At 38.7% G+C, this 18682-nt stretch overlaps 1 protein-coding gene across 1 annotated transcript in view; it reads left to right on the top strand.

Annotated features, from left to right (window-relative positions):
* kcnk3a (potassium channel, subfamily K, member 3a) overlaps window positions 1-14663 on the top strand; it is a 34239-nt gene extending 19576 nt beyond the window's left edge. The window contains exon 2 of the mRNA NM_001030162.1: window positions 13774-14663. Coding sequence (NP_001025333.1) covers window positions 13774-14663 — 890 coding nt within the window. The remainder of the gene's footprint in view (window positions 1-13773) is intronic.
* The last annotated feature ends 4019 nt before the right edge of the window (window positions 14664-18682 follow it).

The following is an 18682-nucleotide window of genomic DNA, read 5'->3' as shown; positions in this document are numbered from 1 at the left end:
AGCGGAGCACCCAGAGGAAACCCACACCAATACAGGGAGAACAAGCAAACTCCACATGGAATTGCCAACTGACCCAGCTTTAATCGAAACCAGTTACCTTCTTGCTGTGAGGTAACAGTGCTAACCACTAAGCTACCGTGTCGCCTACATAAATGATCTGTTAAAATAAATTACTAAACAGTAATGTTAAACAGCAAAATGCTTCATGATAACTCTGTTTTACTGTATTGTTGGTCAAATTCATATATGCAAATGTAATAAAACGATATATCACAGTAATATTATATCAAAGAACGCAATCAGATATTTATACTAAAGTGAACAAATGATATCTTACATAAAGGAGAAAAGGAATAGCATTATATAATGGCACGACTCTGCAGTACTGCTTTGCCGATGTCGCTTTTCAAGAAGATGACGAGGATTAAAAGTGACAGCAGCGGGACAACTGACCAGAGTGTGTCAAGCCCCAAACACTGCTCGAGTTACATATAGCCTACTAAACATAACCACTCAGCACAAACACACACACTCAAACACAACAGTCATAGGACTTATTCTGAAATAATCATTTAGAAACTGGTAGATTTTTCTTTTTTTCTTTCTTTTTTTGGTTTACATTGGTTTACTGAAATTTTTTCAAGAAATAGAAATATTAAATCAGAAGCAACTTTTGAAAGTTAGAACTTTTTCCACTCCATCTCATTACTGGTAGACTTTGAACAACAAAAAAATAAAATAATTAAATAAAATAAATAGCAACGGGGCGACGCAGTGGTGCAGTAGGTAGTGCTGTCACCTCACAGCAAGAAGGTCGCTTGGCCTCGAACCTCAGCTCGGCTCGACTCAGTTGGCGTTTTTGTTTGGAGTTTGCATGTTCTCCCTGCGTTTGTGTGGGTTTCCTTCACGTGCTCCGGCTTCCCCCACAGTCCAAAGACATGTGGTACAGGTGAATTGGGTAGGCTCAATTGTCCGTAGTGTATGAGTGTGAATGAGTGTGTATGGATGTTTCCCAGAGATGGGTTGCGGCTGGAAGGGCATCCGCTGCGTATAAACGTGCTGGATAAGTTGGCGGTTCATTCCGCTGTGGCAACCCTGGACTTATAAAGGGACTAAGCTGACAAGAAAATTAATGAATGAATGAAATAGCAACGAGTAATAATAAATACTTGTGTGATAAATAAATATCACATGAGTAGCAGTGCGATATGAGTGTATACCAGCACTGGTGGGAGGCAGGGGCGCCTCCAAGTGGTGGCCAGGGGTGGCCATGGCCACCCCTGGGTAAACTCTGGCCACCCCTGTGGCCACCCCAATATGATTTTGCTGTTGATTTTATTAACTTGAATGCAACAAAAACATCCCTTAGTAAAAGCATTGGGATACTATTTACTTTATGCACGTGTGTTAACTTAGAGTGGCAATCCCAGAATAAAGACATTAAGGGCCGTTCTCATCTTTTTGGTGAAAGCAAACTGACGCGTGCGTGCAGAAAACCATTCCCGTGTGGCTCACGCGCTCGTGTGTGAATCCCGGTTGTTTACATGCACGCTGATAAAAAACGCGCCGCTCATGCGCCGTGAAACCGGAGAAAGCCTTTTGTGAAGAGGTGTCAGGTGTTTAGTTTTGAAAGTCGACAAAACTAAAGTTTATATATGATGATACTTTCACTAAGCATGTCTATAAAGCAGAAAGGAGGGATAAAGAGTCAGGGACGTAAGACTTCATAACATTTTTTCTTGGCCATAATTCGGGTCTAAGACCACAGATAAAACACATATTTTTGTATTCTATAGAATTGTCATAACTAATATTCATGCAAAAGGTTCCCTATAAGTGATCTTAGCATATCACTCTGTTACATTGTTTTCCAGTAACATTTAGGATTGATGTCTGTTGTTTATTTAGAATAATAATAATATTAACATTAATTGTATTTATTTAAAATAAATATAAGTAAATTTTTATATTTATTGAAAAATAAATTTAACTATTTAGGGAGGGTGGGTATATGGGGTGGTTCACCCAGGGTGTCGTCTAAACTAGAACCACCACTGCCCTCCCTGATCGTCATTGACAGCGCACACACACACACACACACACACACACACACACACACACACACACACACACACACACACACACACACACACACACACACACACACACACACACACCTTCAATAGACAGTAATGGCTATGTAATATTTACCTTAAGGTACATCAATAGAAGAAGCTGCATTAATAAAGTGGCTCAAAAAGGGATATAGATTATATTATTAGGGTCTGTATAGTGAGTGTGTGTGTATATATATAGTAATGCCTTTTGTTCAGTTTGTTCATTTGTTTTATTATTTAACTCAATCTCAATTAATTTTAGACATGGCATATACTGTATGCTGTACAATAAATGTATGTGAAAAATAACTGAAAAGTTATTTCTATATATGAAAAGTGTTTTTAAACTAAATATTGATTTTTATTTGGTTTGCACATGTACTTGCTGAATTATTTCAAGGAATAAATTGCGATATTGTAAGACTAATTATTTAAATTAATTAAAATCACATTATTTAATTTACCAGAAACAAAAATATAACATTACACTGAATTCATTTTTTTTTTGTGTGCCACCCCAAGATTTGCTGTGGCTTCTTCTGGCCACCCCTATGAAAATTTTCTGGGGGCGCCACTGGTGGGAGGCCACAGGCAGAGTACCTTAGTTTCTTACCAGTGACCATATACAGCCACATTGCACTAATACGAGTGTGATATTGCATTTATACAAAAGTTCGACGGCATAATCATGCATATAAAGTTAAATTAAAACAAAGGAAGTCTCAAGCCCTTTTCTAAGAGCAACTTTTTCTGTCATTCATTCACATCTGCAGCTGACCTCAGAACAGCAGAAATATTGCTACTTTACCAACGCCACTTTAGAGCTAGTATTTGAATGATTATCTAGCATAATGTCTAATGACAAAACAGGTGATTTTGCTGACATTTAAAAATTATAAGGTTACATGGCATGAAATGCCTTCAATATAGAGACATTTCCCAGTATTTCTCTGTTGCAATCGAGAGATCACAATTATTAAACCTAAAAAAGCCAAGCAAAGCAAACCCTACCAGCTTAACATGGTATAAATACAGCACTACAACTTTCAAAAGAGAGAGAGATCTGATCTCATGATTTGATAAGCTGAACTCTGAGTTTTTCTCCTCTAAGGGTTATCATGCGGTCTCTATTGCCATCTTGTGGATGGACAACATCAACCGTCTTTGCTCTGCTCAGTATGACAGGCTGATGGGCGCTGATGCGATGTATCTTTAAAATTATAAAAATTTAAATAGACACTATTCTTATTAATAAACTGCTTAGTTGCAATCCAACCAAGTACATACTTTGCTAAAATGCCTTAAAAGTACATTATGTTTTCAAACAGCAGCAATATTTGTCAAACTGTAGTGAGTCTATTGATCTGCTGTCACTCTATGTGGCGGAGTAATACACAAGAGTGAAGAGGCTGTAAGAGTGCTTTTAATGCAGAATATTGCACAGCTATCAGCCAATCAGATTCAAGAACAAGACAGAACTGTTGTATAAATATATATCATTATGCATATCCTTTGTGATATATAACATTTGTAATATAGAAAAATGTATTATACAATTTGTGTTTTTCATAAAGGTTATAAAAAAGATGACAATAAAAATAAAACTGACAGAAACTGGTAGACTGGGGGGTAAATTAGAGCACCTGGAGGAAACCCACACTAAAAAGGGGAGAACATGCATCTCCACACAGAAGCGTCAACTGGCCCAGCTGGGACGCAAACCAGCAACCTTCTTGCTGTGAGGAGACTGTGCTAACCACTGAGCCACTGTGCCACCGAATAGGATGTTTTAATAAACTTTATTTACTACTTATTTACTACTTAAAATTATATTTAGCATTGTACCACTAACTACAAAGGATCATAAAGATGAGGTTCTTAACACTGCATATATAAGACTGCGACATCAGTGCAGATTATAAAGCAGTGTTATGTATGGCATATGGTAATCTGATTATTAATGTTTTCATCAACCCTAGATGTAGGCCTGGTGAGCTGACAGTGATGTCATTCTTTAATAAAGGTGGATGCATCCCAGATCAGCCTTTGATCTGCTTTTATCAAAGAGACACACACACGCACATACACACACAAACACACATGCACACACACTCGCAAACACACATTTGTACAGCTCTCTTTTTGGGGACTTTTCATAGACATATTGATTTTTCTTTTTGTATAAAATATGGAAGGTGGCACCGTGGCTCAGTGGATAGCATTGTTGCCTCACAGCAAAAAGGCTGCTGAGCTGTCGAGTCCTAGCTGGACCAGTTGGCATTTCTATGTGGAGTTTGCATGTTTGACCAGTGTTGGTATGCCTTTCGTCCAAGTGATCTTGTTTCCCCCACCAGTTCAAAGACATGTGCTGTAGTGCGCTATATGTGAATTAAATAAACTAGCCTCGTTGTAGAGTATGAGAGAGTGTATAGGTTTTTCCCAGTACTGGGTTGCAGCTGGAAAGGCATCAGCCACGTAAAACATATGCAGAAATAGTTGGCGGTTTATTCCGCTGTGGCGACCCGAAAGAAAGCCGAAAGAAAATAAACAAATAAAATATAGAACAAACTGTAAATTATGTTCTAAACTCAACCTTAAAAAGAAACAAGGAAACATCAGAAATAACATCAGAAAGATCCGACCCTTCTTATCTGAACAGGCAGCTCAACTCCTTGTTCAAGCTCTTGTTCTCTCCAAACTGGATTACTGCAAATCTCTACTAGCTGGGCTTCCAGCTAACTCTATCAAGCCTCTTCAGCTGCTCCAGAACGCAGCAGCACGAGTGGTCTTCAATGAACCTAAACGAGCACATGTCACTCCGCTGCTAGTCCGTTTGCACTGGCTGCCAGTTGCTGCTCGCATCAAATTTAAAGCTCTGATGTTTGCCTTTCTTATCTGCTCTCACTTCTCCAGATCTATGTGCCCTCCAGAAACTTGCGTTCTGTGAATGAACGTCGCCTTGTGGTTTCATCCCAAAGAGGGAAGAAATCACTTTCGCTCACGCTCAATCTGCCCAGTTGGTGGAATGAACTCCCTAACTGCATCAGAACAGCAGAGTCACTCTCTATTTTAAAGAAACGACTAAAAACTCAACTATTTAGTCTCCACTTTACTTCCTAATCTGTAATTGCCTCTCTGGATATCACACTAACTGTACCCAAAAAAAAAGTACTAATACTTTCCTTCTTAGACTTTACAGACCTGAAACTTGCCTATAGCACTTATTCATTGTTGCTCTTATAGTTGTGTAAGTTGCTTCCTTGTCCTCATTTGTAAGTTTCTTTGGATAAAAGCATCTGCTAAATGACTAAATGTAAATGTAAATGTAAACAATCTGCATTTTTACATTTTCAAAATACTTAGTTCTGTGTGATATATAAGTCGTTATCCTCATGAGACCAAGAAATAAAAAATAAATGTTTTCACAAGGTCATCATTTATTGGTGTTGACATAAATGTCCTCAAAAATAAGGAATACAAAACACACACACACACACACACACACACACACACACACACACACACACACACACACACACACAAACACACACACACACACACCTTATATTGTATTGCCCTCACCCCACCCTACCCCTAAACCCAACCATCACAGGATACTGTGTGCAGCTTTACTCTCTGATTAAACTCACCCTGTGTAATTTATAAGCTTTTTGAGAAACGAGGACGTCACCAATGTCCTCATATTTCACCTCCTTTTTGTAATACCTGTGTCATACCCATGTCATTATACAGATTTGTGTCCTGATATGTCACAAACACAAACACACACATAGGCCATTACACAGACATGTCACCCTGCAGCCTAAGACCGGTTACTTACTGAAGCTAAGCAGAGCTGAGCCTGATCAGTACCTGGATGGGAGACCACATGGGAAATCTAGGAAGCAGTTGGAAGTGGTGTTAGTGAGGCCAGCAGGGAACGCTCAACCTGTAGTCTGTGTGAGCCCTAATTGCCCAGTATAGTGAAAGGGACACTATACTGTCATTGAGCGCCAGTTTTCGGATGAGACGTTAAACTGAGGTCCTAACTCTCTGTCGTCATTAAAAACCCTATGGCACTTTTCGTAAAGAGTAGGGATGTAACCCCAGTGTCCTGGCCAAATTCCCAACATTGGCCATTACCATCTACCGTATTGACTCAATCACTATCTCTCCACTCCACTAACAGCTGGTGAGTGCATTGGCGCCGTTGTCGTGTGATTGGATGCTGATGCCAAGTGGATGCTGCACACTGATTGCGAGAACACCCCACTCCTTCCAAAGGACACCACAAAAAGTGCTTACAATTTCATTTTAGTTTTGTTTCAGAAAAATTTATATTTACATATATATATATATATATATATATATATATATATATATATATATATATATATATATATATATATATATATATATATATATATATAAACTCCTCAAAGGAGCAGCAGCTCCAACCATAATAGACAAAGCTGGATAGTGAGCCACAATCTGTAAGTAGTTTTATTTGTTAAAATTGATCTATTACATGCATAATTTCTAGCGTTAACAAAATATTTTGTAGCATGGATGTAAACAATTATGTAAACAACAGGAAATGCTTTTTGGCACTGTTAACAATTTAGCTACAAATTCATATTTATCAGTCAAACCCCTGTAAACAGCCACAATCTTCAGCCCTGCTGCAGTGTCTCTCTATGAGGCCACTTTCTGTGCATTTTACATTTCAAATAAAGAACTTAAGAAAGAAACATGAATGTTTCATATTACTTACAAATGCTTATAACCTGAATACTATATATGTGACAGATAAGAGCAGGCATGAGGTTTAGATGTGTCCTCTTCGTTACACTGACTGACAGTATTTATACAACGGCAAAATGTGTGCTAGTAGAGGTGAGCTGCTTCCTGGTGACGTGCAGAGGTCGGTAGTAATGAATTACAGTTACTTCGCAAGTTATACTGCGTTCACACCACGGCCATCTGTGGTTCCGAGAAGGACGGTCATGCTGTCTGCATGCAGTGAGTTTATCGGACAAGGTCACCCGGCCTCAAGTTCTGTCTGTTTTTACTCCAAGATGTCAACAAGAATAGTTTGATAATGCGATGCACGCTGTACATTGACATCGCAACATATGAATTCCAGCTCCAACCTGAAAAAAGCCCAATCCCAATTCGAACCTTATTAATGGTAACTATGCAGGCCTGTGGCCAGGGAGGGGTTCGGTGGTTCGAAATCAAAAAATGTCCAGAATTTGTCTCATATATGAGCTAATTTGTCTTATTTATTATCATAAATATTGAAATTAATCCATTGAAAAAGGCTTTAAGACTAAACAAAATCCTATATTAAAATTTATTTGAAAACTAATTTGGCTATTTTAGTTATCCATGAACTTCCAATTAAATCAAATATACGGGCCTGCCATAACCAAGTAGCTGTTTAATGGAACAGAAGGCAATGTGGTGGCGCAGTAGGTAGTGCTGTCACCTCACAGCAAGAAGGTTGCTGATTCGAGCCTCGGCTGGGTCAGTTGGCGTTTCTGTGTGGAGTTTGCATGTTCTCCCCTTGTTCGTGTAGTTTTTTTTTTCGAGTGCTCCGGTTTTCCCTACAGTCTAAAGACATGCACTATAGGTAAATTGGGTAAGCTATATTGTCTATTGGGAATGAGTGTGTGTGAATGTTTTCTATAGATGAGATGCAGCTGGAAGGGCATCCGCTGCGTAAAACAAGTGCTGGATAAGTTGGCGGTTCATTATACTGTGGAGACCTTGGATTAATAAAGGGACCAAGCTGAAAAGAAAATGAATAAAAGAATGATGACAGCACATGATATTTGACTAGATATTGTTTAAGATACTAGCATTTAGCTTAAGGTGACATTTAAAGGCTTAGCTAGGTTATTTAGATTAAAGTTCAGGTAATTAAGCAAGTCTGTAGACAATTAAACAAATATCGCTTAAGGGGGCTTATAATATTGCCCTTAAAATGGGTTTAAAGCGATTAAAAACTGTTTGTATTCTAGCTGAAATAAAACAACAGAAAAAATCATATAGGAAATACTGTGAAAAATTCCTGAATCTGTTAAACATCATTTGGGAAATATTTGAAAAAGAAAAAATAAATAAAATCACAGGAGGGCGAATAATTTTGACTATATATATATATATATATATATATATATATATATATATATATATGTGTGTGTGTGTGTGTGTGTGTGTGTGTGTGTGTGTGCATGTATGTATATATATATATATATATATATATATATATATATATATATATATATATATATATATATATATATATATATCAAAAGTAAATAGTAACTATTTACTTGAGTATTTTTTTTCATCAGGTACTTTTTTACTCTTATTTGAGTAACTTTTAAGATTGTTACTTTTACTTTTACTTGAGTATAGATTTTTTTATACTCTACCCACCCCTGGAGACGTGGAGCCAATTCGCAAATCACAGCACATTATGTTAGCTGACCAATCAGAGCCTCTTAATGGAGGGCTTTCAGAAAAACTTGAAAATATGATAGTTGTTTTCATGTTAGTGAGTAGCAATATATAATTTAAATAAGATATATGAAAAAATAACTTACATTTTTACAAAGAAGCATAAGCATACATCGCTTTGCATCTTATAAACACAATCAAGCCTTAAAAATACAATCTGGACCACCCCTTTAAGTTTTTTTTTTTTAACATAAGGAATTAAAAACTTAATTCCATATGTTCAATCAACCTAAATCTGTAAAAGTGATTGCAGTTTTTCTCAGTCGCTTTGGTGTGTTTCTCATAACACTTGTGCATTTCTGCACAACAGTTAATGCATTTCTCAAAACAATTAGTACAAACTGCAAAACCTTTATGATAACCTGCAAAAGCATGTCAAATGCTCAAAATAGATAGTTCATCCTTTAAAAGCAAGTATTCATGTCAATCAAAGTGTCAGTGTCATCAAAATGAAAAGTCCAGAGTCCAGGCACCATTGTTTATAAACAAGATAGTCAAAGTGCTTTGTCGTGTTTTCATTGTGACAGTTTACTCTGTACATTTTTTTCATTACTAAAAAGTCAGATTTTGGTGACACTTCCTGAAAATGCTCAAGACAGCACTAATTACTATTTGCACAGCCATTTGAAAACTACAGTAAAGTTGGGCATCACTGCATTTAGTGAGGTATCTGAGAACAAGATACTGAATATGCATGTTTCACATTTTTACTGCATATGCTCATTGCAATTCTAATTTATTCACAGCACTGAACAAAAAAATAAACACACTCTTATTTACAACAAACATAAACTTCCTTTGGGTAGAGCTGTGTACGACTGTAAACAATATTGTAGTACATATATTTGAACTGAACCTACAACATCCACAGGTCTTTAAATTATTCATGTAATTGTTCAGCAATTTTCAGCAAAATAAAGATTAAATTTTTTTATAACATTTGCAAGACAGATTTTGACAACTAGTTCAACATTTATGTATGTAATGACTTAAGTAATGAAATGAGGACTATAAGTTTTCTATGGAATGACTATTCAACATTAACAAGTTTAGTTAATTTTGACTGACATGACATAAGCAAATGATAATGTTATGAATAGCAGAGAGTTGTATGAAAGTGATTGATGCATGTCCAAAAGCATCTGCAATGTGTTGGAAGGAATGAGAAACTGCTACTAGGATGTGCACAAATGACTAATTGTTTTAAGAAATGCATTAACTATTGTGCAAATGTAAATAGTGTTGTAAGAAATGCACCAAAGTGACTGAGAAAAACTGTTAGCTAACTTAATAGATTTGTGTTTGGCAACATGATAAAATTGTACAGAATCCTGAATGTTTTACTGTGTAGATGTAGTGACAGGGTCAACATTCTGCGGAAATCTGTGGGCGCAGATTTTGTGTGGGCCTAGTCATTATCGTCTCTTACTTTATTTCTAAATACGCATGCTTTATATTGTGATTTAACCAATGGCAAACATCTTTAATCCTTCATTTTGCCGGCGTCCCTTCCCCCAACATCACACACACAGACTCTCACACCTTCTCTAAGTATTTAATCCCCAATCCCTTTATAATATGTGCTCAACTACTAATGGATTTGGAGTGACTGCAGCACATTTGATGATAAGGTGAAATAATAATTGAGAAAAAAAAGTTATTTTAGGAGCTGAATGGATAGAGGGAGAGAAGCAGAGCCCTGAAAATGAGCTTCAAACAGCCGCCTGCATGTGCAGATGGCTCGACTGAGCCGCTTTCAAAGAAATAATTCATGCTGTTGCTATAATAAGAGCAACTGGACTCCATCACAGTGCAATGCAAATACAATTACAGAAGATCGCTGTGAGTAGAAGGAAGATGAATCTCAATTAAAGACTTCAATGGGTTCGGGGGAAGCATGGATATTTTTAAATTTAAAGGGACCTTTTATCACCACTACACTCAGCGGCCACTTTATTAGATACTATTACTATTACACATAACTAGTACCGGGTTGAACCCCCTTTTGCCCGCAGAACTTGTTTAATCTTTCGTGGTATGGACTCAGCAAGGTGCTGTAAATATTCCTCAGAGATTTTGGTCAATACTGACATGATAGCATCACGCAGTTGTTGCAGATTTGTCGACTGCACATCCATGATGTGAGTCTCCTGTTCTACTGCATTCCAAAGATGCTCTACTGGAATGAGATCTGGTGACCGTGGAGGCCATTTGAGTGTAGTAAACTCATTGTCATGTTCAAAAAACCAGTCTGAGATACAATTTAAGAAAACACATGCAATTACAAATAACACAAGCAATTTAAGAAACAATCTTCATCAGTTTAACTGCAGACGTGTTGCAAATTCTCACAACACAAACAACTGATGAAAAGTGCTGCATTTGGTCACAACACAAACAACTGAAGAAACATGCTGACCTGTGCGATGCACACTCAGAAAAACAGTGTTTTTAGTTACATGGAATGATTGTATGAAAGTGTATAGTTCAAATGTGCTAAACTGGTGCAGTGTCAGAGAGAGGAAAGTGGGTGTTTTCTGCAGATGGTTTGTCCAACCCACTCACAGTGTCATGCTGGCCAGTTCAGGCCCTATACCAGGAAGTAACAATTAGGTTGGTATCGTGGACGAAAGCGAATAGCAAGGAGTGGTGGTGGTGTCACAGACAAAAATAAAGGGAAGGGGGCGTGCATGGTTAGGTGTTAACAATGGTTAATGTTTATGATGGAGGAAGAAAGTGAGGGGGGAGGGTAGTGGAGCTGTTGATATCACTAACGAAAGTGAAGAGCAGGGTGGTGGTGTGTGTGTGTGAGGGGGTGATGGGATTAGGGGTTTAGGGGTCCCTTAATAGTAAATGCGGTGCATAGACCCTTAGAATCTTCAAAACCCCCCTCCCACAACACTCAGAATTTCATACTGTTTTGAGGTTTTTAAGGAATGGGGGTTGAGTTGAGGGAGTTGTGGAAAGACACAGTTGAGTAGTCTAGCCAAGCAGGCTCTAAAATTCCTAAATCATCTTCTGATAGCAAGAGCTGGAAGAGACTGTGGAAGGCATGGGTGGAGTCTCGCACATTACTGATTGCTTTCCTGCAGCATTGTGAAAGGAAAATGTCTTGAATGGTAAGGCAAGGGACACTGATAATCCTCTCAGTTGTCTTTTCTGTCTGTTGAAGCATCTTGAGGTCAGCAGCACTGCAGTTTCCACACCAGACAGTAATGTACTGGTCAGCACACTCTCAATGGTTCCCCTGTAAAAGGTGGTGAGGATGGGTGGAAGGAGACTTTTCAGCAGGCATAGAAAGTGTAGACGTTGTTGTTTCTTTTAGGAAAGTGACATGGTTCAGGTTACATCCTGTGTGATGTGCATCCCCAGAAATTTAGTGCTGCTCACTACTACCACAATCAAGCTTCTATGGTCAGTGGTGGGTGGTCAACGGAGTTTCATCACAACCTTCTTTGTCTTTCTCACATTGAGGGACAGTATGTTAGTGCCACACCATTCACCCAGCTGTGCCACTTTCTCTCTGTAGTGTGTTTCATCTTTTTTGTTGATTAGACTTAGAACTGTTATGTCATTAGCAAACTTGATGTGGTTGGAGATGATCTTGGCAGTGCAGTCATGAGTCAGCATTTTGGGTTTTCTAGGAGGGTAAGAGGCATTGCATCATTTGAAGAGCGGGTTGTACTAAACCTAACTTAAATTAAGTTGAGGAGTCAATTCCAGAAAACAGAGCATATACAATTTCTTATCATAATTGTGTTACAGTTATCATAGCTCTCACTCATCTTCCATAGACAGCAAGGGTCCTCTGATGTATAAAGTGCGGTAAAGGAACCAACAACATTGTCAAAACATTTCATGTGGTCATTTTCAGTGGTTTAACTGTAATAAAGAAACACTTTTGTGCCCAAAAGCTTTACAAATTACTAGATTAAGATGCACGTTAACGTAGACGCTACGTAGACGTAGACGTTAACTACAGATAATACAACACTTGTGCGTTACTCAGCTGACTCTAATGCAACACAGGCTCATTCTGAAAACGTTGTCCTATATATGTTTCTGGATATCGCAAAATATTTAGCCTGGAGTACGCAGGGCTGCATTTCGTCTTTACAGTGACTGCTACAGGGCGGTATGATGCCATTCCTTTTTGTGCTTGCCAGCTGATTGCTTGTCTCTGTATGGTCAGCTTTCCCGCTGTTACCAGTTTGTCCAGTTAGCTCACCATGTACGTCAGTGCATGCAGAGAGGAGTTGGTCAATCTGTGCCTTTTAAAAAACTATTGGTTGGGTTTAGGGAAGGAGGAAGGTGGGTCAGTCGATTGGTCAGTCAAGTAGTCATTCAATCAATCAGTCAGTCAGTCGACAGCTGTTTACAGCGCAAGTTTTCAGAACAGTTTGTCCCTCTGAAATGCGATATATCTCATCTGGAATGCACTGCCAGTTGACAGGTTTGTTGGGTATTATTGGGTGGGCATGATTTTGGCTTGCAGGATACGATCCAGGAATAACATTTAGCTTTCCGCTGGTACATCCTTCCTGTTCAAAAATGTAATTTCTAACCCAAATTCTCTAAGCATAACCACAATTATTCCTAAAATGGATATCAATGATGTAGAAGTACATTAACCATAGCTTTAAGCCTTAAATTTAACATAAATTGCAAACGTATACCTTAAATCTGATTGGCTGATTGGAATGTTGTTCCAGCATAGATGCTAATATCTGATTCGAATGTTGTTCCAGCATAGATGGTAATCCAGGAACATGTACTACTTGGTTAAATCAAGCTAACCCAAAAATCACCAGGAAAATTACAAACTAGGAACTTTAAATTTACAACTTTGCACAATGACACAGCCTTAAGTGTATGTGAATACAATTAAAATTGAAATATCAAATATTAAATGTCATTTTAATGAAACACGTAGACTCCCTTCAAACTGGTTGAGTGGTAGAATATCCTGTGTTGTCCAAAGACACTTCCGGTTGAAATAGAATATGCTTTTGAAGTAATAAGACAAATACAAAATGTACAGAGCAGTGGGGAGTGAAGGCTGGAGTTGAGTAACACTGATGTATTGACAAACCCCAAAATAGTAAAAGTTGTCTGTTATATTTTCCAGGATATGGTCATGCGGCCCCCAGCACGGATGGCGGGAAGGTGTTCTGCATGTTCTATGCTCTCCTGGGGATCCCGCTCACCCTGGTCATGTTCCAAAGTCTGGGTGAACGCATCAACACCTTCGTCAAATACCTGCTTCACCGTCTCAAAAAGTGTCTTGGTCTCCGTCACACAGAGGTCTCCATGGCCAACATGGTGTGCATTGGCTTGATATCCTGCATGAGCACCCTGTGTGTGGGGGCTGCGGCTTTCTCCCGCTACGAGGACTGGAGCTTCTTCCATGCATACTATTACTGCTTCATTACACTCACCACCATTGGTTTTGGGGACTACGTGGCCCTGCAGAAGGATAACGCTTTACAAACCAACCCCCAGTATGTAGCCTTTAGCTTCATGTACATCCTCACAGGCCTCACTGTCATTGGAGCCTTCTTGAACCTGGTGGTTCTGCGTTTTATGACCATGAATGCAGAAGATGAACGCCGTGACGCAGAACAGCGCACTTTGCTGTCCCGAAATAGGCAGAGCGGAGGCGCCGGAACCAATCATTGCATTTCCGACCCACCTTCTTCATCTACCGCGGGACACGGAGGAGGGTCCGGTAAGGGGTTGTGCAACGTCTACGCAGAAGTGCTCCATTTCCAGTCCATGTGCTCTTGTCTTTGGTACAAAAGCCAAGAGAAGATGCGCTACTCAATCCCCATGATTATCTCTCACGATCTGTCCACTTCAGACACCTACATGGAGCACAGCGAGACCTCAGATGTCCTTCACTCCAATGGCTGTGTGTGCAGTGCCTTGCAGGAGCACTCTGCCGCCAGTTCAGTGTACACAGGCCTGCTTAGCCCAGCACATTACCAAAGACTCTCCAAACGTCGCAGCTCTATTTAGAGGGCTGGAGGATGTAATGCATGTAATCTCTTTCGCCTTACAAAACCAACCACTGTTATACTTGGGGTTGAAACAACCGCTGCTTCTAAGCCGCTTAGATCCTCTGTCAGTCAAATATATGTAATGTAGTGATAGACGGGGGAGAGCGGCCTGTCAGCAGGTGCTGCTTGAGGACCGAAGATATAGCAGCGTGCAATAAAAAACAGGTTAAAGGCCTGTATTTTTTTATTTTATTTTTAGGTTTTGGAGTAAAGGCGACACGCAGACTGCAGGAAATCATTGCAGGTGCTTCAAAACCAACAAGTTCAACAAGTGTCAGGCTTCTCTGGTTTTGTTTTGAGTAGATATAACCGCATTGACAGTGAATTCCTTCTTTTTTTTGAAGAAGTTACGAAATAATCACAGTAAATAATATATTCAAAATCATGTATAATAAGAACTTTGCGAATGATTAGCAAAAATCTTAGTCGGGTTGTGCCACATTTGTTTTCTGACAGAAATAGTGTGTTTAGTGATGACATTTTTGTAGGCCATCAACAACATGGTTCCACAACATAAACCCAGCAGCATTTTCCATGGCAGGCAAAAATTTTTAATCTTGCGTTGGTTGTACACCACACATTTTTGAGCCTGATTTTCAACCAATGTTTGGAAATTGCTGATGTTACCTCTCTAGGACTATATTTAGCCACTCAGAGCAGAATATGAACCAGTAATCTAAGTAGGATGGAGGAAAATAAAGAACTCAACTTATTGAGATCACAGTAAAGCCAGGCATACACTTAGTGATTTTTTGTTTGATTTTCTTACTATCTGGTCTCCATTACACTTACCCCTCTAAACCTTACTTCCATCCGGGTCATAGCATCAATGGAATTCAGACCTGGTAATGTCAGTCTTCTAATGAGAACCATAAAGACTTGCTCTTATTCATAGTAGCTGGCCTTAATCATATAAAATTTAAAGGAAACTTTCCTTACTAGAAAAGTGTGACATAATATACCTACTATCACACACTAAAATTAGGGCTGGGTGATTTGGCCTAAAATCAAAATCTTGATTAATTGAACATTTAACTTAATTACGATTAATGAATGATTATTATATTTATTTATTTAATTTTTTAGGTCACTGGAGCAGCTTCCAATCATCGTCAATGTAGTGCATGAATGAATGAGAATGAGTCCATCGTTGTACTTGACCAGAGATCAGATGTGTCCACAGAAGTAGAAATCAGCCACAGCCTTTGACAGAGCAGGGTCACTTACACTTACACTTGAATTAGAATATGGTTCTGAAGGGATGAGACAAATGTACAAAGGGTGTGTTAGGGTGTGAAGACTGAAATTCGGTAACTCTGATGTATGGACAAACCCCAAAATATCCATCCGGGTCATGGAACCAATGGAATTCAGACCTGGTAATATCAGTCTTCTAATGAGAACTATAAAGACTTGCTTTTATTTATACTAGCTGGTGGTCATCACATGCAATTGAAAGAAAACTGGTATTTTTCCTGTAAGTGCAATCACATAATGTGGTTGTTCGATCTCTGAGGTAATTAGGGATATAGGAAATGGGATAGCCAAATCCCAGTTTTTTAAACTATAATATAGTGATTATGCTGGTACAAAAAGAATAACATTGAGAATGTACATTTAAGAATGTAGATTAATGAAGGTGAATTAAAAATAAATAAATGAAACCAGGGAACTGGATGTGAGCTGAATAAAAGAAAATGATACAACAAAACCCCACTCTAACTAAATTTCCACCCTGATAAAGTAACTACAACTCAGATAACTATTGCTACTCAAAAATTTCTTGGAAATTGAAAAGTAATTGTTACTTTTCTGGTTATTTGAAAAAAGTAATCTGATTATGTAACATACATCAGTACAACACAGAAGATGACAGACATCCACTTCAATAACATTTTTCTAAAGGAGAAAACTAAAGCAAAACATCCCATACAAATAACTGGTTTATCAAACATCTAAGAAATGAGTTATGCTTTGCAGAGGCCTGAAAAACAATAAGCATATAAATATCTGTTACTTTCTCCAACTCAGAGCCTGCTTTCAACTTTGTTTTTATGTTCTTCCCTCTCTCACTAACATCACTAATTCCAGTTGAGCCCAAAGCACGGATATGTGTAAAATAAAGGTAAATTAAACACAATCTGTCGAGACATCAAAGTGGTGATGCATTAAAGTATATGAAGCAGCCTGAAATGGTAACGGGTCAAGGATCTCTCCATTTAAACTTTCTATTTCACTTCACTGGCAGAGGGGATCCCCCTGAGGGAAAGGGCTTAGGGAAGTATGTGAATGTCTTACAGCAAAGTGCGATAAGAAATGTGTTTTACTGTAAAATATATCAGGGATGACCTACAGCCATTGAGAGGGCAAGAGAAATTTCAGCTGGAAGAGTCCCCAACTCTCCTCTAGTTCGTTTTCTTTGCAAATTATCAAACATGCAAACTCAGAAGCTTCTGTAACACCTCTTTGATTTTAGAAAGATTTGTGCTCTTGTTACTTCTTTGCTTGTTAGAATCAACACGGAGTTGTCAGGTATTCTTCCATTTGTGAAATAATGTTTTGTATGTGACTGCCAGTCAATAGTCTGTCGTTTAATGTGCAAAAGCAGCAACTTTTGTCTTGTTTCCACTAAGTGGTATAGTGAGATAAGGTATGGTTCGGTATCAGACTTGTTTCCACTGCCAAAGGGTACCAATGGTACCCTTTTAGTATGCATGGTGTATGACAGAAAGTTGCCCTCTCGCTAGTTCACATATCATTTCATTGAATAGCTACAGATCAGTGATTATGCAAAAAAAGCCTACTGTAACATCTGCGATTATTTATAAAAAATAAATAAATAAAACATTTATGAACATATAGAGATTTACAGTCACTAAATGTTACAAATAAGTACAAATAAAAAATACCCAAAATATACATTTAGGCCTTATTTAGGTCCATAAATGATAAGAAAAACATGCTGCCAGCACAAACCTCTCATCTTTAATCTTCACTAGCACATGTAACGTTAACATATTGTGAGAGAGTCATTTCGTCATTCCGAGTTCACAATAGTCCAAAAAGTGATGATAGAAATTAACGAACAGTTTGTTCATGTTTTAGGCTGCTGAAAGAATGAATAATTTCTCCTTTGTTTTTTCGCGGGTCACTCTTGCATTTGTTCATTTCTAACAGGATCAGATGTCAGGACCACTTCAATAATCACATGCACATTATTATCATGAGCAGTGGTGGATTTAGGAAAGGGCAATGTGGGTAATTGCCCAGGGCAGCATCTTGCTAGGGGCGGCATGAAGATCCCCCAAAACCCCCGAGCCCCTCCTCTCCCCCACCCTGCTCTACACTTTCATCCATGACACCACCCCCAACCTCTCCACTGCCCCCCAGCCCCCCACACTCACAATCATTAGCCGCATTTCCATTATCCGGCCAGTGCGAGCCAGGGCTTTAATCACGCCGGGCCGGGCCAATAGCCCGGGAGGTTGAGAAATGAGGCCGAAATCGTGTCGCGTTTCCACTGTCGGGCTAGTAGCTCACAGCGCGTCATGCAAACACCGCCCACAGAACGTCCCCGAATCAAACATCACACAACCTGCCCATTTTAGCGGAAATAAGGCAGATAAAGCACACCATAGAATCATCACGAAACGAAACCATTAAAATGAAGACAACTGAAACAAACAAATGACCTGTTACTGTACAGCAGTACATTATATGTCTATAAGCACAGACCTGTGTATTTCCATTCATTACATTTGTCTAGCTCTTTTGATACCCTTTGTTGTGCTAGGTACCCTTTGGGAAGGGTACCCAAAAAGTGGTATGGTATGGTTTATTTTTTGGTAACTTTTGACAGGGGAAACGGACATAAAAGCATACAGACCCATAAAGTACCCTTTAGTGGAAGCGGGCCATAAGTGATATCCCAAACAATTGCATAATAGAAAAGATCTTTGAAAAAATACATACAAATGT

The sequence above is a fragment of the Danio rerio genome, chromosome 20 (assembly GCF_049306965.1).
Source record: "Danio rerio strain Tuebingen ecotype United States chromosome 20, GRCz12tu, whole genome shotgun sequence".
NCBI lineage: Eukaryota > Metazoa > Chordata > Actinopteri > Cypriniformes > Danionidae > Danio > Danio rerio.
Note: the sequence above shows the minus strand (reverse complement) of the source record. Positions and strands in the feature narration are given on the sequence as shown.